Source organism: Rhineura floridana, chromosome 1 (assembly GCF_030035675.1).
Source record: "Rhineura floridana isolate rRhiFlo1 chromosome 1, rRhiFlo1.hap2, whole genome shotgun sequence".
Classification (NCBI taxonomy): Eukaryota; Metazoa; Chordata; class Lepidosauria; order Squamata; family Rhineuridae; genus Rhineura; species Rhineura floridana.
In genome coordinates this window covers 323,301,971-323,324,084 of record NC_084480.1, presented here as the reverse complement: position 1 = coordinate 323,324,084, position 22,114 = coordinate 323,301,971, and the positions used below count along the sequence as shown (strand labels likewise).

Here is a 22,114-nt window from a genome sequence, read left to right as displayed (position 1 = left end):
GACTTGGCGAGTATATACGTGAAATTAGGTTTTGTCTCAGTGTGCATCACTTTACCTGTGGTTGCAGTGCATTGCATTTGTCCTTTCACTGCTCATTCACCCAGTATGGAGAGGTCATTTTGGAGCTCCTTGCCTAACTTTTTGTTTTCACCATCCTGAACAAATTGGTATCATCAAACTTGACTGCTTTACTGCTCATCCCTAACTCTAGATCTCATGTGAACAAATTAAAGCACCTTTCTCAATACTTGGCAGACTCCACAGTGAATTAATCTGACCAATTGATTTATCTTGCATTTTATATTTGTTTTATATATGTAATTTATTGTTGATTCTATGTTGTTCACCGCCATATTCTTTTTTCTTAACACTGGCAGCATAGAAATGTTTGCACATCAATAATTAAAACAAATATTGTGGGGTCTCAAGGTCTCTCAATCCACCATCCATCAAAGGGTAAGCAAGAGTGCCTGTGGGTATCACAGCTCACTTGGTATTGGGGCAAAGAGGCACCACCCCTGCTATTCTGAGTGCCAGGGCTCCACTGCAAGAGGGTTGCAATGAGTGAAATGCCTGGGCTAAAGGTCCTGCAGCGGGTCGTCCGGATCTGCCATAGGATGCATGGCTGCTTTCCTGCTAGCTGATCTTGCCTGAAATGGGGGCCCGAGGGCTGCTGAGCAGAAAAGTGGTCCAACACCTTTTCTGCAACAGCAAAAATAAAGAACTGTTGGAATGTGTTGCATTTTAAAAAGAGATATTAGTGGTGTTAATGTGGAAAGAACTTCAGCCGGAAGGAGTCTCACTTCCCACCAAAAATATCACGTAGGAGGAAAATGATCAATGCTGTGGCAGCTGTTGGTCACTGGGCCCGGCAAGGCTGCTAGGAGGCCATGGAGGCATAGCCAGTGGGGTCACAGAGGTTTAGGCAAGGTGGCGGTGATTATATACTGGTTATGAGGAAGGGTTCAGTCTCAGGATTCACGTGTACCTTTGTGTGCAGAATTGCTCTTTAATTTTAATGTTTTGTTTCAATGTATTTTAAAGTCCGCTTTTATGATGTTTTGAAGTGTTTTTAGTGTTTTTGTTTGCTGCCCTGGGCTCCTGCTGGGAGGAAGGGCGGGATATAAATCAAATAATAAATAAATAAATAAAGCGCCTTCTGTGGATGCTTCCCTTTCAGCTGCCTGCCTTTGATAAACCCCATTTGATCTTCAGCCCCTTTTATTTTTAAGGGTGCTTTTAACCGGACGCCTCTGTACCGTGCTGCCTTTGGGGGCCACCTGGCAGCAATGGAATTGCTTCTCCAGCACGGGGCTGACCCTCGACTCTATGCTGACGATGGCAACACCCCCACGCAGGTACACCCCATTCCCTTCCCCTGGTTAGTCGGAGCCATTTCCTTCTGCTCCTCGATGTGGTCTTGAGCTCTAGGCTGTTTCTGAGGGAAATACATGACTTGACAGAAGGCGGGATTTGACGCCCCTGAGCAAGCCACAGAAAATAAGTGCACGTGTTTCAGTGAGAGAGAGAGAGAGAAACCCGCCTCAGGGTCTGTTCCCATCACTTCCAGGGCTCAATGGGAAGGATGGGGCTGTCCTTGAGGTAGTCAGGTGGCCCCTCCCTCCTGGGCCTGATGCAGTTGGGGCTTGCTTGTGCTGAGGTTCCTTGTCTTTGGTGCTTTGGCCGCCGCTTCAGGGAAGGTCTCTCAGCAGCTGCAGCCTATCCAGGCTGGGTGTTTCAGGCAGTGGCCTGTTTGTCTCTCCCACCAAGGTTGCTTCGCTGGACAGCTTGGTAGCCATCCTGAACTCCTGGGACATCAGCCTGACGGTGTCCATGCTTCAGAAGATGGAGGCGGAAGAGCAGCGACGAGCCCAGCAGGAGAAGCAGCAGAAAGAGGCAGACACCCGCCGGTGAGCCCTGCCAGGGAAGGTGCCACGTGTGGGCCACTCTCCAGATGTCACAGCCAGGCTCAAGCCGCAGACACTTTCACACAGGCAAAGGCACCCACTGAAATCGCTCAACACCCACTGCAGTCCTTTCACGGCTGACCTGCTGTCTCCTTGAGCCAGTAGGGTGCTGGCCCAGTTAGGAAAGTAAACACATCCTCCCCCCCAAAAAAAACCCTCAATGGAGCCAGATTGCAGACATCAGCTGGAGTCCTTGAAATCTGCCCTGTGCCTGCCTAGCCTGGCTGAAGGTGGGAGAGAAGCCCAGCCCTGCTCCTCATCCACTCAGCCTGCTCTGTCAGTGTTCCTCATGTACAGACAACTCAAGGAGGAGCAGGGGTGTGTGTGTGGCAGGGGAGAGGCCAGGGGCAGCTGCTTTAGGCCAGCTCGGGCTATGTGTCTGTCCAGCCAAGTCCCATCTATGCTAGCGGAAGCTGCCTCCACAGTCTCGGGCAGGGGGAAGCCTCTGTCAACTCCTGCTGCCTAATCTATCGCTCACAAGATGCTGGGATTGAACCTGGCAGTCCATCTGCAGACACAATATCTGTTGTTCTACTCACTGAGCTATGGCACTTGCCTGATTGGTGGTGCTGGTGCTCAGCTTGTGCTGGAATCACAAATTGATTCTGGCAGACTAAGCCATGATGATTTTCACAGAATCATAGAACATTAGAGTTGGAAAGGGCCTGTGAGGCCATTCCCCTGCTTGATGCAGGAATCCAACTGAAAGCATTCCCGGCAGGTGGCTGTCCTGCTGCATCTTGAATCCCTCCAGTGTGGGAGAGCCCACCACCTCCCTAGGTCATTGGTTCCATTGTCATATAGCTCTAACAGTTAGGAAGTTTTTCCTGATGTTCAGCTGAAAGCTGGTTTTTGTAACTTGAGCCCATTATTCCATGTCCTGCACTCTGGGACGATCGAGAAGACAGCCTGCTCCTCCTCTGTGTGGCAACCTTTCAAGTCCTTGAAGAGTGCTATCCAGCCTCCCCTCAGTCTTCTCTTCTCAAGGCTAAACACACCCGGTTCTTTCAGTCTCTCCTGATAGGGCTTTGTTTCCAGTCCCCTGATCATTTCCTATTGCATGTGGGTAGGGAATGAAAGGCCAGGAGCCTTTTCTTGAAGAGGCTGTCTGAGGCCCTTGACTCCTCTCTTCCCTCCACAGGATCGCAGAGGAGGTGGAAGAGCTGGCCAAGGAGCAGGAGAGATGCAGCAAGGAGGTGGGACCCTCTGTGTGATCTCTCTACCTTCCTGGAAGGCCCTCTGGGTCTTGCATCCCATAGGAGCTTCCTTGGCACTTGCTGGCCCTGGGGTGGGTTTCATGCCCTCTCCTTGAACTGTCAAGCATCTGTGCAGCTGTGGCCCTCAATTTGGGACCGAAGCTGCCCCAGACTGGTTGCTCTGGGCTCGCTGCTCTGTTGCTCCTCCTGGGATCTCTCATGCAACCAGAGCAATGCATGGGAGGCTTGTGGCTGAGTTCCACTCCATTTGCAAAATGCTGGGACTGCTCTCCTTTTGTAGCTGCAACAGGCTTACTGTGAGTTGAACCGGCGAATAACAGAATATGACAAATGCCAGCGGAAGCAGATGGGCAACGCAGAGATCACCCTCCATGTGAGCAACACCCCACCCGTTCCCATATCCTTCCTGTGCATAGGCAGGATTCTAGGCAGACCTCTCTCATGCAGATGCTGCCATGCTGCCCAGGCGGACTGTGGCCTTGTGCCAGGCCTCTTGCGATGCCCCTGTTGCCCTGGGCACAACAGGTAGTGGCATCGTCAAGGGAGTTGGCTCCCTTTACCTGCAAGGCAGTTTGGCTCAATGGCATCCCCCCCCCAGGGTGTGCCATTCAGTGGTCCTAACAGCGACTTGTCTTTGTGTGTTGTGCAGCCTCTCCTAAGCCTTTGGGGACAGGCCGTAGCTCACTGATGGAGCTCCTGCTCTGCATAGAGAAGGCCCCCGCTATTGGCAGGGATGGCTGGGAAAAGATTCCCTCCTGAAATCTTTGAGAGCTGCCATCAGTCAGCACACACAGCACCGCATGGAATGCAGGTGGCAAAATGAGGCCAGTGAGGGCTCTTCTTCCAAATTATCTTTCTATAACAGGCAATTGCTGATGCAGAAGCCCTAGTGGAGAGACTCCGGGGGGCTGCAAAGGAGGCAGAGGAGAAGCTGTCCCTGGCCCGACTCAAACTGCGGGAGCAGCTGCAGGAAGGTCAGTTACGTGCCATAACTACGTCCCTGTGAGAGATGAGCCTACACATGTACAAAACATTTAAATATCCTTCCTAACACACACTCACACATGGATGGATGGAGTGTGTAAAACTGCATGTGAGGTTTGGTTGATTTTCAAACAAAAGTACTTGGGGTGCCATGGAAAATCCCCCCTCCCTTCCCCTGTTCAGCCTCCCCAATGCCCTGACGGCATCTGTGCTAGAGTTCCCTGAGAGAGAAGAACAACTGCCCTTTCCCACCCTGTTCTAAGAATTGAGATATGTTTAGTATACACCAAACAGCAGTTTTCTTTGTGTCGGGGAAATTGTACAGTTCGAAGGGGCCTATAGGGTGATCGAGTCCAACCCCCTGTGCAATGCAGGAATCTAACTTAAAGCACCCCCAACAGGGGGCTGTCCAGCCACCTCTTGAATCCCTCCAGTGTGGGAGAGCCCACCACCTCCCTAGGTCATTGGTTCCATTGTTGTAACATTCTAACAGGAGATTTTTTCCTGATGTTCAACTGAAATCTGGCTTCCTGAAACTTGAGGCCGTTATTCCATGTCCTGCACTCTGGGATGATTGAGAAGAGATCCCGGCCCTCCTTTGTGTGGCAACCTTTCAAGTCGTTGAAGAGTGCTATCATACCTACCCTCGCTCTTCTCTTCTCAAGGCTAAATGTGCCCAGTGAGTTCAGTCTTTCCTCACAGGGCTTTTTTTCCAGTCCCCTGATCATCCTTGTTGCGCTCCTCTGAACCTGTTTCAGTTTGTATGCATCCTTCTTAAAGTGCAGTGTCCAGAACAGGATGCAGTGCTCAAGATGAGGTGTAATCAGTGCTATATAGAAGGGAACTAGTACTTCACGTGATTTGGAAGCTATACTTCTGTTAATGCAGTCTGAAATAGAATTTGCCTTTTTTTGCAACCATATATTGTTCGCTCATGTTTATCTTGTGACTAACAATTCCAAGATCCTTCTCACATGTAATATTGCTGAGCCAAATATCCCCCATCTTGTAACTGTGCATTTGGTTTATTTTTCCTAGGTGTAGAAATTTGCCCTTATCCCTGTTAAATTTCATTCTGTTGTTTTCAGCCCAATGCTCCAGCCTGTCAAGATCCCTTTGAATTTTGTTTCTGTCTTCCACGGTATTAGCTATCCCTCCCAATCTTGTATCATCTGCAAAACAGATAAGCATTCCCTGCACCTCCTCAGCCAAGTAATTAATAAAAATGTTGAAGAGCACTGGGCCTAGGACTGAGCCTATGGTACCCCGCTCATTACCTCCTCCCAGTTTGAGAAGGAACCATTGATAAACACTCTGTGAGGCTCTTTTGCGGACTTCCCGGAAGTGAGTGCCCAGCTGGTGGTTGTCTCTGAGAGATCTATGCCTCAGAGGAAGCTTTTTTCAGTTTAAAAGCCAGCCAAGAGGAAACTTTGACTGGCTTAAATGTTCTCCAAGGTATAGGAGAACCAATCAGATTTTCCACAGGACTTCGTTGAGCTGTCGGCTGCTGGAATTGATCAGGAACTCCCTGAGATAAGAAGGCATACCGATCGGCGGAAGACGAGTCAGGACTTCCAACAAGCTGTACTGAAAAAAAGCGAAGTGTTTTTTTTCTTTTTAAAAACGTTCTTAACCAGCGAGCCTCCTTCTGTCTAAATCTTATCATTTGGCTTAAATTACTACAATAAAAGGGATTTGTTTACGAATCAGCAACTGAGAAGCCTGGGTGAGTCATATTTTTTCTCTTTTAAATATAATTAAGGAAGAAAGAAAATGTAAACAATTTATGTATTTTTTTTTTTACGACAAAAAGCTGGCCTGAATTTGGAGTTTTAAAGATTAAAAACGGATGAGAGGTAATTATTATTTGATGGAAATATATTTTGGACTATTTTTCTCCCTGGATTATTATTTTTTTGGACGAATCTGCTGTTCGTATATGTTACTAATCGCTTGGTGTTGTGAACCAGAATTGTTTTGCATTCCTGGACGTAGATAAGAACTGCGCTGGCCGGACTATAATAACAGGCCTGGAATATTAACTCTTTTGTTGGTGGAGGAAAAAAAAAAAGAAATAGACTGCCTCTAGGTTTTGGAACAGTGGTTAATATCAGAAATTAAAGGCTTCTTTTGAGAATGACAACTAAAAAAGCAGCTAAGGCTCAGGAGCGAAGAGGTTCAGTTGATCCACAGGAAGGGGCTATACCCCCAGATATGTTTCAAAAAATAATGGAAGGGATTAGTGATATAAAACAGGAAATGAAAACTGAATTGATAGATATAAAAGACTATATTAAAACACAAGTGGATGAGATTAAAGGGACAATTGGGCAAATAAAGGAGGATGCAAAAAATACTAAAGAAAAGATACAAATCTTGGAGAATAGAACAGATATATTAAATCTGGAATTAGAAAAAAATTTGGACTACATGGCTGTGATTGAAATGAGAAATAAAGAACATTGTTTGGGATTCCATGCAATCCCTGAGGAAACAGGTGAAGACATCAGAGATAAAATTGTTAATGCTTTAGTAAAATTTCTGGATTTGAATGAAGATCGGATGAAATTTGAAATAGATAAAGTTTATAGAATTAATTCCAGATATGCAACAATGAAAAAAATTCCAAGAGATGTGCTTGTTCACTTTATAAAAAAGACGACCAGAGATATGGTATTACAACAACACTTCAACAATACCTTTAAAATTGATGGTAAGGAAATACTGGTGATGAAAGAAATTCCTATTAGACTTTTATGTAAGAGAAAAGAATATGCTTTCTTTACAGAAAAACTTAAGCAATGCAAAATTCAATTTAGATGGGATGTTCCAGAAGGAGTAATTTTTACATTCAGACAACAGAAATATCGATTGAATACTGTTCAAAAAGCAAGGCATTTCTTGAGAAAAGCTTCAAAAGACATGGAAGAAGATAAACTCAAAGATATGGATATAATTCCTGGGAAACAAAGTCAACAGGAACATGCAGAGGAGGGGAAGGAAGATGATGGATTAAAGGGTGCATCTGTCGGAAGGCAGAGCTGGGGTCCCAATCCCGGGGAGCTGGATCCCAGAGAGTTGGGAGAAGAGTATTCGGATGGATGGCAGAGGGAAGGGGGAGGAACTTCCCCCCTTTGGAGCGAAGACGAAACAGAGGAACTGCCAGTGATAAGGTCGCTTAGCAACGGGGAGCCTGAGCCCTCCCTGGACATTCTCACGCCTCCCCCTCTTTCAGGCTCAGAGCAAGAGGGGGAAGAGGGAGGGCTGCTCACAGCCAAAAAGCGGGGAGGCAGTTTACCATCAGCCCCTCCCCTATCCCCCATCCTGGAATCGGAAACTTCAGAAGAGGAGGGGGTGATGCTTCCCCCCTCACCGCGCACACGCAGACAGCTGAAAAGACAGGAGAGAAGGGGGGGAAGGCGGGCAGTACCTGAGGGGCAGTTAAGGAGGAGCGAAAGATTGCACACCCGTTTGGCCCCTTCTTAAAGAACAGGCGGGAAGAAGTCCCTTGCTCTGTCAACTTTCTCCCAATGCCGCAGGACCTGTATCCCTGTATTGATTCATGAGAAAACGCAGTCTTTGTTTGGACATTACCCTAATAAAACACAAATTAACTACAATCGTTGGTCTGGTTCCTGAGTCACATCCTGGGCCTGACAGCTTGACAGAGCCACCTAAATCACCCTCAACGCTCTCTTCACTTGACTGGGACAAGATGTCAAAGGGAGCAGCGGGGGGGACGAACTCCACTTCTGAGACGGAAGAAGTGGAACTCCTGAGGACTAAGGTAGCTGATTTGCAGACGGATGTTCAAGCCCTGCTAGTAGCAGTCAAGGCGCTGAAGACGGATAATCAAACCTTGAAGGCCACGATAGACCAGATGCGAACAGCCCCTCCAGCTGCCGTAGTAAAGGTTCCCATTGGATTGCCCCCAAAATACGTGGGACAAAGTGATCAGTTGGCAACCTTCGTGGCTCAATGTGAGTTATATCTGGATGTCAGGCACACGGAATTTCCAGACGATGGGGCTAAAGTAGCTTTCGTGATTAGCCTCCTGGAGGGAGAAGCTGCAAAATGGGTGACTCCGTATCTCGTGAGAAAGGATACTGTCTTAGGAAGGTACAGAGGATTTATACAGGAGATGACCGAGATGTTTCAAGACCCGCAAAGGGCTGAAACAGTAGCGCGGCAACTAGGCGCTCTGAAGCAAGCTAAAGGGACTGTTTCCGAGTACACTAACGCTTTTAAAATTCTGTCCCAGGAAACTGGTTACAATGACACCGCCCTGATGTTTATGTACCGGAGTGGATTAAATGCTGAAATCCTGGATGAGTTGGCCAGGACCTCCCCCCCCGCTGACCTACCAGGGCTCATCCGGCTATGCCTACAGATAGATCACCGGATGGAAGGAAGGCGCCTGGAAAGGAAGCAGGAGGTCCCAAGATACTCAGCCTCGGCATCCCGCAACAAGACCCTTCCCACTGCAGGGATGGCAGGTAATGCAACTGAGGGACAGGGAGGGGCTAGGCCAAGACTGCCGGAAGAAGAAAAGGAAAGACGACGCCGGGAACGTTTATGCTTTTATTGTTCAAAGCCGGGCCATGTGGCCAGAGACTGTGGACTGAAAGGGGGGAAAGCCGAGCCGTCGGGAAACTAGAACACCCAGTCCACGTGCAGGCCGGTGGACTGGGGGCAGCGTTGTATAAAGGCCCCCCAACGATCCAACCTCCCTCAAAGGGGGTGTTGGTCTTGCCTATTCGGATTACAACTTCCAGAGGAGTGGTGTTTAATTCCACTGTCTTAATTGACAGTGGAGCCTCCACAAATTTTATTGATGCAAAGTTAGTCAAGCGTCATGGAATTTCCCAGTGGAAACTGGACGCTCCCCTAGCTGTGGAGACTATCGATGGGAGACCCCTGAAGTCAGGAGGGGTGACACAAGCCACGGAGGAAGTGAAACTTCAAATCCCTGGGCACGAAGAGTTCATTTCGCTATACGTGTCAGATCTCTCGAATTTTGAGGTGATTCTGGGAATGCCCTGGCTAGCAAAGCATGAACCCAAAATAAGTTGGAAGGAGGCGGTGGTGTGGTTCACCTCACAATATTGCCAGGAGAACTGTCAACCTGAAGGAATCAAGAACACCTTAGCGGGGGCAGTGCAAGAGATCGAGCAAGTGACCCTGCCGCCAAAGTATGAAGAATTCAAAGATGTGTTTGATGAAAAAGAGGCAGAGACTTTACCCCCCCACCGCCCTTACGACTGTGCGATTGACCTAGTGCCAGGAGCCAGCATCCCATCAGGGAGAATCTACTCTCTCACAGAGAATGAGAGGGAGGCCCTGAAGGAATTCCTGGATAAAAACCTGAGGCGAGGATTCATACACCCCTCACGATCCCTGCTGGAGCGCCACTATTGTTTGTGAAAAAGAAGGGGGGGGAACTCAGACCCTGTAACGACTATCACGCATTGAACCAGATCACCATCCCCAACAGCTACCCGCTGCCCCTGATCTCAGAGTTACTGGACCGACTGCGCTCTGCAAAAATCTTCACGAAGTTGGATTTGAGAGGAGCGTACAATCTGATCAGAATGAAGGAGGGAGATGAATGGAAAACAGGATTCTTGACCGCTTACGGACAGTATGAATACCTGGTCATGCCGTTCGGGCTTTGTGGAAGTCCAGGAATTTTTCAAAAATTCATGAACGACGTGTTTAGAGACTTGTTGGACACGTATGTAATCTGTTACTTAGATGATATCTTGGTGTTCTCAAAGAACCAGGAAGACCACGACCAGCATGTGAAGACGGTGTTGAAGAGACTGCGAGAAAATCACCTGTATGCTAAATTAGAGAAATGTGGATTTGACCTCAAGTCTCTAGACTTCCTTGGATATCGAATCTCAGCGGAAGGCGTGGAGATGGACCCAGGGAAAGTAAGCTGCATATTGGACTGGGGCCAACCTGTCACCAAAAAGGATGTACAACGGTTTTTGGGGTTTGCCAATTATTACAGAAAGTTCATTCCAGGGTTTTCCAAATTAACAGCTCCTCTGACTGACTGTTTAAGGGGGAAGAAGAAGTTTCAATGGACAGAGAACGCCACCGAGGCCTTTGAGGAGCTGAAGAGAAGGTTTGCTACTGAGCCCATTCTGCGCTTTGCTGATCCGAACCGCCCTTTCGTAGTGGAAGCAGATGCTTCAGATTTTGCCATCGGGGGGGGGGGGGTCCTGCTACAATTAGACCAAGAAGGGAAGGAGCTGCACCCCTGTGCGTACTTCTCTCGGAAGTTAAAGCCTGCAGAGAAGAACTACACAGTTTGGGAGAAGGAGCTGCTGGCCATCAAGGACTCTTTTGAAAACTGGAGACAATACCTAGAGGGGACCTCTCATCGAATTGAAGTGCGCTCCGACCACAAGAATCTTGAAAGCCTCCAAACAGCCAGAAAGCTGAACCAGAGACAGATAAGATGGTCCCAGTTCTTCACTAGGTTTAACTTCCAGATTACTTACCATGCCCAAGCCAAAAACCAGAGAGCGGATGCCTTATCCAGACAGCCACAATACAAAGAAAGTGAATCCGAGGACCAGCCTCAGTACGTAATCCCGCCAGAGAAATTAACGTTGGGAGTATGCCAGCCTTCATGGGAACAGGAACTCAAAAAAGCACAACAAGAAGATGCAGACATGCTAAAATATCAGCAGGAGACGGGACAAGGTCAAGACTCAGAAGTAACCTTTCACTGGAGAAATGGACTGTTATGGTTCAAAACCGCCAGATATGTGCCAGAAGGGGAATTAAGGCTCAGAATCCTACGCCAGTGTCATGATTCCATCACAGCGGGACACTTTGGGATTTACAAGACCATTCAGAACGTGGCCAAGGACTTCTGGTGGCCTAAAATGCGTTGGGATATTGAGAGTTATGTAAAGTCCTGCTCTGTCTGTCTGCGGACAAAAACACAAACAGGGACACCAGCAGGACTGTTACAACCGTTGCCTGTCCCACACGAACCCTGGAAGGACCTCTCCATGGATTTTATAACTGATCTACCCAAGTCCCAAGGAATGACAGCCATCTTAGTAGTGGTGGATCTACTTACCAAAATGGCACACTTTCTTCCTTGTGCAGGGAGGGGCCTTAGAGGCTAAAGAAACGGCCAAGTTATTCATAAAAGAAGTCTACCGGCTGCATGGATTGCCAAACAGCGTAGTCTCAGACCGAGGAACTCAGTTCACAGCCAAATTTTGGAGAGCAATGTGGAAACAGTTGCAGACGGAATTAAAACTCTCCTCCGCCCATCATCCCCAGACAGATGGGCAGACGGAACGCTTGAACGCCGTTTTGGAAAGATATTTACGAAGTTATGTGTCCTATCAACAGACTGACTGGGTATCATATTTGCATTTTGCAGAGTTCACCTACAACAATTCTCTGCACTCCAGCACTCAACAAACCCCGTTCTTCGCTAATTATGGATTCCATCCTAAAGTCTTTCCAAGCAGCTCAGAAGGAATGCTGGTACCGGCAGCTGAGAACTTCCTTAAGGAATTGCAAGCGGCGCAACAGACACTGAAACAGCAGTTAAACGAAGCCAAAACGGAGTACAAGCGAGTTGCTGACCTGCACAGGAAGGAGGGCCCCCCCCTTCAACCGGGAGACCAGGTATGGCTGTCCACCCGCTTCCTCCAGATGCCAGGCAAATGTAGAAAATTACAAGACAAGAGGGTGGGTCCTTTCGAAATAGAAACTCAAATCAATCCCGTGGCGTACCGACTGAAGCTGCCTGACACGTTTAAAATACATCCTGTGTTCCATCGATCCCTCTTAACGAAAGCCGCCCCTCCCAGTGAGTTACGGCCAGAGGAACCTCCCGGAGCTCCACTCCTGGTAAATGAGCAGCTTGACTTTGAAGTTGAGGAGATCTTAGATTCCAGGATCAGACGCCACAAGCTGCAGTACTTGATTCACTGGAAAGGCTATGGGGTGGCTGACAGATCATGGGAAGATGCAGCTGATGTGCATGCTCCAGAATTGGTAAAACTTTTCCATCAACGTTTTCCCCACCGTCCCAAACCAGACAAAGGGAGGGGGGCACAGCCTGGGAGGGGGGATGGTGTCGGAAGGCAGAGCTGGGGTCCCAATCCCGGGGAGCTGGATCCCAGAGAGTTGGGAGAAGAGTATTCGGATGGATGGCAGAGGGAAGGGGGAGGAACTTCCCCCCTTTGGAGCGAAGACGAAACAGAGGAACTGCCAGTGATAAGGTCGCTTAGCAACGGGGAGCCTGAGCCCTCCCTGGACATTCTCACGCCTCCCCCTTTCAGGCTCAGAGCAAGAGGGGGAAGAGGGAGGGCTGCTCACAGCCAAAAAGCGGGGAGGCAGTTTACCATCAGCCCCTCCCCTATCCCCCATCCAGGAATCGGAAACTTCAGAAGAGGAGGGGGTGATGCTTCCCCCCTCACCGCGCACACGCAGACAGCTGAAAAGACAGGAGAGAAGGGGGGGAAGGCGGGCAGTACCTGAGGGGCAGTTAAGGAGGAGCGAAAGATTGCGCGCCCGTTTGGCCCCTTCTTAAAGAACAGGCGGGAAGAAGTCCCTTGCTCTGTCAACTTTCTCCCAATGCCGCAGGACCTGTATCCCTGTATTGATTCATGAGAAAACGCAGTCTTTGTTTGGACATTACCCTAATAAAACACAAATTAACTACAATCGTTGGTCTGGTTCCTGAGTCACATCCTGGGCCTGACGGCATCAGGTACATTTTAAAATACACGCTTAAAGATGGATTACAAATATCTAACTTGGAATATAAATGGAGCCAACACGGCGCAGAAGAGAAAGAAAGTGTTTCATTATTTGAAAAAATTAAAATTGGATATAATTTGTTTACAAGAAACTCATATTAAGAAGAAAGATTCCAAATATTTGATCTGTAAAAATTTGGGTGAAGAATTTATTTCGGCTGGATCAAAAAAAAAAAATGGAGTTGTTCTTTACATTAACCCACAATTGCTTCCTAAATTGATATTACTGGATGATAGTGGTAGATTTGTGGGGGTTGAAATTACTTTACAGGGCATAAAAATTTTGATAGTGGGTATTTATGCCCCCAATGAAGATAAAACAAGGTTTTACACAGGACTTATGGAAAAATTGTCAGAGTTTTCATATGATCATTGGTGTGTCATGGGTGATTGGAATGGGGTAATCTCACCAAAAATTGATAGACTTTCTGAAAAAAATATTAAAGAGACACAGGGTAAATTACTGAAGATTTACTTTGAACTGATGGAAAATTTAGAATTGGTGGATACCTGGAGATATATAAATGATAACGCAAAGGAATTTACTTATTTTTCAGAAAGACATAAAACATTCTCGAGGATTGATATGATTTGGATGTCTAAAAATCTAGTGAAAGATATTTTTAAAATGGATATATTACCAAAAACTTTTTCGGACCACAATCCTGTGATATTAACTTTAAAAAAAAAAAATCTTGGATTTAGATGGAGACTAAATGAATCTTTATTACAGAATGACAAAGTAGTACAAGAATGTAAGAAGAAATTAAAAGAGTTTTTTGAACATAATTTACATAAAGGAACAAATGAAAATATTGTTTGGGATACAAGTAAGGCATTTATGAGGGGATATTTTATTAAATGTAACTCTGAATTAAAAAAAAAGAAACAACAGAAAATGCAATTAATTTTGGAAGAAATAAAACAAAAAGAGGAAGAATTGAAAAAGAATCCAACTAAAGTTTCTATTGTAAATCAAATTAAAATGTTACAGAATCAAATATCAATGCTGATAGTTAGAGAAATTGAAAGGAAACTAAATTTTGCTAAACAAAGGACTTTTGAATTTGCAAATAAACCGGGGAAATGGTTAGCATATAAATTAAGAAAAGAACGTCAAAAAATATTATTTTAAAGATACAAGAAGGAGATGAGATGCTGACAGATAATGTAAAAATCAAAAAGACTTTTCATCAATATTATTCAACATTGTACAAGTGTCAGGAAATCCCATCTGAAAAAATAGAAGAGTATATATCTAAACAGAATTTGCCTAAAATTACAGACTTTCAGAGACAAGCTATTAACGGCCCTATCACGTCAAGAGAGATATCTGAAGCTATAAACAAAATTAAATCAGGAAAGGCGCCAGGACCAGATGGGTTATCTGCAATGTACTATAAATGTTTGGAGGAAGAACTCTTGCTACCTTTATAGTATACAATGAATTCTATTTTGCAAGAGGGAAAGATACTGGATAGTTGGAAAAATGCTAACATAACATTAATACCTAAAGAGGAGCAAGATTTAACTAAAACAAAAAATTATCGGCCGATATCTCTATTGAATAATGACTATAAAATTTTTACAATGATCTTGGCAGAAAGAATGAAAATAATATTGCAACAATTTATCCAGGAAGATCAATCGGGGTTTTTACCTAAAAGACAATTACGTGACAACGTCAGGAATGTCTTGAATGTGTTGGAATATTTAGAACAACGAAATGATAAACAAGCAGCTTTGATTATTTTAGATGCTGAGAAAGCATTTGATAATTTGAATTGGAAATTTATGTTTCAGGTTTTGGAGCAAATGGATTTTGGAGACAATTTTATAAAATGGATTAGATCGATTTATACATCTCAGAAGGCTCAGATAATTGTTAATGGAGATTTAACGGATTCATGTGAAATACAAAAGGGTACAAGACAGGGATGTCCATTATCTCCCCTTCTATTTATTATGGGCTTAGAAGTGCTGCTTAGAGATATAAGGCAAGATAAAAGGATTTCGGGATTAAAGATAAAAAAAGAATATAAACTGAGAGCATTTGCTGATGATTTGATAATTGTATTAGAAAACCCTTTGGAAGGAATTAATGTATTGATGGACAAATTAAAAGGATTTGGACCATTAGCAGGATTTAAGATCAACAATCAAAAAACAAAGATGTTGGTGAAAAATTTAACTTTAAGGAACAGAAAGAGTTAATGGACAAGACAGATTTTACAATAGAGAAAAAGCTGAAATATTTAGGTATCATTATGACAAACAAAAATTCAAAGTTGTTTCATAATAATTATGAAAAATTATGGACAGAGATTAAGAAAGATCTGCTAAGATGGGATAAACTACAATTGTCATTAATGGGTAGAATATCTGTGATAAAAAATGAATGTATTACCGAGAATGATGTTTTTGTTTCAAACAATACCTGTAATATCCTCTGATTTATCTTTTAAACAATGGCAAAAAGGTATCTCTAAATTTGTATGGCAAGGAAAAAAACCAAGAGTTAAATTTAAATTACTACAAGACGCCAAAGAAAGAGGAGGACTGGGATTACCAAATCTGAGACTTTATTTTGCTGCCTGCTGTTTAGTCTGGATAAAGGAATGGATTTTATTGAGGAATAAAAGACTATTGGATTTGGAGGGCCATAACCTGAAGTGGGGATGGCATGGATATCTATGGTATGACAAAGTAAAAGTAAATGTAGACTTTAATAATCATTTTATAAGACGTCCTCTGTTGAAAATATGGAATAGATATAAACCAAGGTTCTATTCGAAAATACTATTATGTGTCTCAAGTCAAGAAGCGTTTTACAGAAGAGAAATGGCTGGAAAAGAGAAATGGTTAACTTATCAAGAACTATTAGAAAATGTACATGGAAAATATATAATGAAAGAGAGAGAACAACTGATAAGGGAAGGATATAGTTCTCAATGGTTTGCCTATTTACAATTGTTAGAAAGATATAAAATGGACAAGAAAATGTATGGGTTTGAAATAAGTAAATCTGATTTTGAAATAGGTTTGTGTACAAATGATGAAAATACAATTGCGAAAATGTATAAACTCTTACTGAAAATGGACATGGAAGAAGAAAAAGTAAAAGAGTGTATGGTAAAGTGGGCAAAAAATTTTGGTTATAACATACAAATGGATCAATGGGAAAATATGTGGAAAAAAGGCTTATTTACATTATGCTATAATCTTAAAGAAAATTTCTATAAAATGATGTACCGTTGGTACATGACTCCAGAAAAGTTGTCAAAAATGTATAGTAATGTTTCTAATGTTTGTTGGAAATGTAAACAACAAGAAGGATCATTTTATCATATGTGGTGGCTGTGTAAAAAGGCAAAATCATTTTGGGCACAGATAGGTAGGATGATGCAAAAAATTCTAAAGATAAATATTCAGTCAAAACCAGATTTTTTTTTATTGGGTTTTATGGATAAACAAATAGAAAAGAAATATGGAAGAATAATATTATATATGATTACGGCAGCAAGATTATTATATGCACAAAAGTGGAAAATGGAATCAACACCAACAACGGAAGAACGGCTATTGAAATTAATGGACTTAGTAGAGATGGATAAATTGACATGTCTACTTAGAGAAAAATCGACAGACACATTTCTTAAGGAATGGAAGCCTCTCTTAGACTTTTTGTTGAAAGATCAAAATAAAATGATGATATTGGGATTTGACAATTAACTAAGATAGCCTATGGAGAAAAGTGATCCTGTATGTATATATTAAGGGACAGGTTTGATGTATATTATATACTTATAGCTGATCTGCGACAAATCGGAAGTCAACTATTTTATTTTATTTTATTTTTTTCTTTTGTTGTATTGTTGTGTTTTTGTTGTTTGATTTTGTTTTGTTTTTTGAAAAATTTGAATAAAAATTATTTTTTTTTTTTAAAAAAAGATAAACACTCTGTGAGTATGATTCTGGAGCCAGAATCCAGCCTGCTCCCTCTGCTACTTCCCCTTGTAGCATAAATGGCTGGACTGTTTCAAAACAAACATTGAAAAATGTTTGGAAACTGCAGTTGATCCACAATGCAGGAGCATGGTTAATGAACCTAAGTCTGCAATACCACCGTTCATCTGTCCTCAAATAGTTGCACTAATTTCCAATTACTTTCTGAGAAGACAGAGGCGATGATGGAGTAGTTGGTGCTTGTGTGTGTGTGTGTGCTTCCTTGCATGAGGGTCTATTTGGAATGGACTGCCATGACAATGGATGACATGGGATGGGTGTCCCTTTGGGAATGAAGATGCAAATCCCCAAAGGTCTTTCCTTTCCCAGGGTCAGAAGCAGAGTTTCATGGCCTGAAATGTTCCATTCAGGAGCTGGATGACGTACTTGTGAAAGATGTGGGCGGAAAAATCCACGCAGATGGGCGGTGAGTTGAAGAAGCATATTTGTAGAAGTAAGAAGTGTGAGGGACCCCAAGCAGTAGCTCACCCTGTCTCACCTGCTTCTGCAGAAAGGCCTCTCAGGAAGCAGGCCTTGCAGCCGCATGCTCATCTTTTGTCATGCAGGTGCAGAGGCCTGGGATGGTTGATATGTTTGGTGTCAGCTGTTGGGCAGTGTGGAAACCTCATCCTCTTTTGCTTTCCCTCTGCAAGGTGGCCACTAATCATTGACCCCTCTGGGCAGGCAGCCATCTTCCTGCACTATCGGGATACCAATTATCTGAACACTGTGAATCCCAATGACATGGCTGAGGAGACCATTCGCCTGGCGTTGCTGGGCTCTCTGCGGTAAGGGCACAAGGCAAATGTGAGGCAGAGAGATTATTCACTACCAGTCAAGAACGTCCAGTGGCAGCAGTGCTCCTGCTCTTGTAGTGCAGCGCTATCACCCACGGGAATGGTGCAGCATCCAAAGGTATCAGATCAAATGTGCTGGAGACAAAGACCTGCAATGGCTCATGGCTGACTCTCTTGTCTTTTTCCTCCCCACCAGTTATGGGAAACCTCTCGTCTTTGACATGATGGAAGTGAACATGTTTGACACAGTGAAAAAGCAGCTGGAACGGCTGCAGCCAGGATTGGCAGAAGTACTACTGGACAAGAAGATTCTGGAGAGTGAGAGGTTGGCATCCTCCTTTTTGGCTGCACATTGGGCTCTTTGAAAACGCTGGCTAAGCTTTCAAGGGTGCATCTCCTCCCCCCCCCAAACACAGAGTTTCATGAAATGCAACAGTTTTGTGGGTGAAGCAGTGTGGTGACATCTAATCGTCTTATTACTTGAGTGTATTTTCACAGTGCTGCAGAGGCTCTGGTCATTGAGCAGAATAGTTGCAGGCGCATGCTTCCAGGCAGGAGGCACCTGCCACTCTGTTGCACTCCCACCACGTATTTATCTTGACCTTCCTTGGTCAAATTCGTCTTCCATCCATCGTCCTGGGGGCATCAAACCACAAGCCACTTAAATGCCAACTAGTCCAATTGACTCAACATGGAAACTTTAACTGCGCAGGAATGTAGAAACTGACAAATCAAGGCCTGAGGCAAGAGAACATGTTTTAATTAATGAGTGCAGGTGCCCCCACCAGCCCCGTCCATACTTTCTCTCCATGGTTGTGTCATTCCCCTTCTCTCTCCTCTCCTGCCCTGCACTCCCCCCCCCATCTCTGGGTCTGTCCCGTCCCTTCCATTCGTATCTTTGCTCACGCCCTCTGCCATTGGCTCCATCCATTTGGGGTGCTTGCTCTCCCGTCACCCTTTTCCTGCTCACTCAGCACACACCCAGGGACCTGTGCAATAGCTTGGGGAAGCCTACTGTACAAGTTCCGATCCCTCCCTTTGGCCATGGGCAATTTTAGTGCAATCTTTTCTTGAGGCTTTATTGCAGTGTGGTTACTTCTGCAAAACTCAAGGCTTAGTAAGAACTAGTGCCACCTTCCTCTTTGGTGTGAATGATACTGTTTTTGCTCCATGAACGCTGGAACTAGAGGCCAGCCATCAGAAATAAAAGGGGGGGGTGATGAATGGCTCTGTGCTCCCCGAGCACGGAGGCCTCAAATCTCACCTCACCTTCTAGTGTGAAGATGTGTATTGCCCAGAGTACTGGTACTTTTTGAGGAAGGCAGAGTACAGGGAGGTTCACTGCTCTCTCCCTACCTTCGGAGCAGCACGGGGGACCTGCTTTCCATGAGACCAGCTCCCTCCATGCTCTGTCCCCAATTCTTGCAGGTATCTCTCCCTCCTGAGGCCAACAGATGGACCTGAATATGCAGAGACTGAATTTCAAGCAGCTCGAATAGAGAAATTCAAACTCTTCATTGTCACCAAGCGTCACCATCCACCTGAAGAGCTGTTGAAGATTCTCCTCCCTATCCAGGTCATCTTGTCCAAGAGCAGCCGGTATGCCCTGCAGTGAGGCACCCTGATCTAGTTCTGCACATTAAAGGAAAACTTAAGCACTGGGCTTGTGTCCTGTAATGAATCTTGCCAGCCCACCACCCTGCAGATTCTCTGCAGAGTTGTCTCCCTGAAGAATGGGGAGGCAAGTGGTTATCAGCACCCGCTGGCCCCCAAGTGAAGCAGCAACATACAGAGGGCTGCCATCTCATTAAGACTTTTGTTTTTTCCCCAGAAAGCGAGGCTTTAGAAGAGTCCCTTTCTCACAGAAGCTTCCCTTTGCCTTATGAAAAGTTCAGCACCAGGCACACAGGCTAACCCAAGCCTCAACCAGGAACTCTATTCATTTCACCTTAGCCCAACTCTCTCCCCTTCAGCTCTTGCGAGCAAGCAAGCAGGCAACCTTAAATATAAATAAACATTTCTTTGAAAAGGTGCCTCTCTTGCCGTTTTGAGCCTTTCTGCTACATGTGACGGCAGCAGCCTCTTGAAGAAGCAGATTCCTTCCTATTCCTCTTAGATGCAGCCCACTCTGCCTTGGTAACAGCCTGACTCTCCTCAAATCCCTCCCACGTCAGGGAATTGCTCTTATTATGCCTGGACCCTGTTGCCACTCTATGAAGACTCACGTCACTGATCTGCCCAGCCCACCCTGCCATCAGAGATCCTTTTGGACCAATAGTGGTGGGGATTAGTAAAGCACAGCCTGTTTGTGAACACACTATCCCACTGTCCAGCTGGTTTTAGGAAAGAGATCAAGCCAGCAAAGAGGGTCTATGGCCAAATTGCCTACTTTGGATGGAGTCGTACTCTCTCTGAAAGAGCAGGTCTGTAGTCTGGGGGTGCTCGTGGATCCATCTTTGTCGCTGGAGGCCCAGGTGACCTCAGTGGCTAGGAGTGCCTTTTACCAGCTTCTGCTGGTAAGACAGCTGCAGCCCTTTCTGGACCGGGATAGCCTGACCACTGTTGTCCATGCACTGGTAACCTCCAGGCTGGATTACTGTAATGTGCTCTATGTGGGGCTGCCCTTGAGGTTGCTCCGGAAAAGCTGGTGCAAAATGTGGTGGCAAGACTGCTCACTGGGGCAGGGTTTCACCAACATGTCACCCCGCTGCTGAATGAATTGCACCGGCTAAATATTAGCTACTGGGCAAAGTTCAAGGTGCTGGTTTTGGTGTACAAAGCCCTATACAGCTTGGGACCAGGTTACCTGAAAGACCGTCATATTCCTTACATACCCAGTCGATCACTGCGCTCTGCAGGTGAGGGCCTCCTGCAGATACCATCTTTTCAGGAGGTCTGTTCTGCACAATATAGGAAGCAGATGTTTAGTGGCACCTGCCCTTTGGAATTCCCTCCCCTTAAATATGAGACAGGCACCATCTTTGTTATCTTTTTGGCTTTCCTTTTTCAACAAGCCTTTGAAGTAGAGACCTTATCTCAGTTTGTGCTGGAATTGCCTTTTAAGATGCTTTTACAGATACTTTGTTTTAATATGTTTTAAAGTGCTTTCAGTATTTTTGTTTTGTCAGTCTGCGCTCCTTCTGGTAGGAAGGGCAGGATATAAATTCTGTTTCCTGACTCCGAGTAGAAGAGCTGTGTCAGCTGGTCCAGAGGAGATACAAGCAAGCCAGCTCTCAGAGAGTGAGCGAACAGGGAGAGCTAATAGGAGTTTGGCAGAGGTGACATAAGGAGGAAGAGACAGAGACAAATAGGCCCCTGAGCCATGTGCTCTGAAGGGCTCTGGCCAGACAGCTGCTGGGTGCAACTAGGAGCAGCTGTGTGTACTGGGAGTTTCCAGTCTGTTTCCTGACTCCTAACTGAGCAGAGCAGAGGGAGCTGTGTCACCTGGTCCAGAAGGGATACAAGCGAGCACACAGGGAGAGCTAAAAGTAGTTTGGTAGAGGAGTTCAGCAAGGGAGCTCCCTAATGTAAAATTTTACATAATGCACACCACATACCAGTGGGACTCTCCTGTTTACCCCGAAGGAGGGCAGGACAAAGCACAGGCCATTCCAATACAAGTAGGAAGAACTAAACAAAAGGCAGCAGAGACCATGGACAGGAAAGACACTCCAGTGCTGGTGGCCTGCAAGGTGTGTGCAATGCTTGTCTTCTTGCCTGAGAACAACATGGCGTACACCTGCGACAAGTGCAAGCCGGTGGCGCTGCTGGAAGAAAAAGTGAGGGGCCTGGAATGGCGGGTGGCCACACTGCAGAGTATAAGAGAAGATGAAGAGTTCTTAGATAGAATGCTGGAACAACTGCAGCAAAGAGACGTACAGGAGGTGAAAGAACAGCAGCATGTCGAAGAAGGGGAGACTGTTGTGGAGCACAATAACAAAGTGAAGGAAACTCCGTGGAAAAGGGTGACAGGGCAGAAAAGCTAGAAGACAGCCTTCACTGGTGTAGCTATGGAAACGCTTTCAAGCACTTGGAGGACAGTCTGCAGGGGAAGAATTACAGGAGACCCCACATGACAGCAAGAGGCTGAAGCTCAGTCCAGCAGAGGCAATGAAACCATGTCCCACGACAATAAGAAAAGTAGTGGTGGTGGGAGACTCCCTACTGCATGGAATTGAAACTCAGATGTGCTGAGAGGATCCATGGACTTGTCAGGTAAGTTGCCTCACTGGAGGACAAATTAAGATGTGATGGAAGGGTTGCCATCACTCATAAAGCCCACAGCCCACTGACAGATGTCCCTTTCTTCTCATCCATGTGGGAACGAATGATACTGCCAA

At 45.3% G+C, this 22,114-nt stretch overlaps 1 protein-coding gene across 4 annotated transcripts in view; it reads left to right on the top strand.

Annotated features, from left to right (window-relative positions):
• The window catches only part of IQANK1 (IQ motif and ankyrin repeat containing 1), a 57,592-nt gene extending 37,833 nt beyond the window's left edge, over positions 1-19,759 (top strand). For 2 of the 4 annotated variants that reach the window (XM_061607302.1, XM_061607301.1), the window contains 9 exons: positions 1,233-1,358; positions 1,771-1,910; positions 3,109-3,163; positions 3,465-3,557; positions 4,050-4,158; positions 17,308-17,404; positions 17,631-17,765; positions 17,971-18,099; positions 19,203-19,757. In XM_061607302.1, coding sequence (XP_061463286.1) covers positions 1,233-1,358; positions 1,771-1,910; positions 3,109-3,163; positions 3,465-3,557; positions 4,050-4,158; positions 17,308-17,404; positions 17,631-17,765; positions 17,971-18,099; positions 19,203-19,389 — 1,071 coding nt within the window. In that variant the 3' untranslated portion in view covers positions 19,390-19,757. Of the gene's footprint in view, positions 1-1,232; positions 1,359-1,770; positions 1,911-3,108; positions 3,164-3,464; positions 3,558-4,049; positions 4,159-17,307; positions 17,405-17,630; positions 17,766-17,970; positions 18,100-19,202 lie in introns of all 4 variants that reach the window. The other 2 variants (XM_061607300.1, XM_061607299.1) reach the window with 2 other exon arrangements.
• The last annotated feature ends 2,355 nt before the right edge of the window (positions 19,760-22,114 follow it).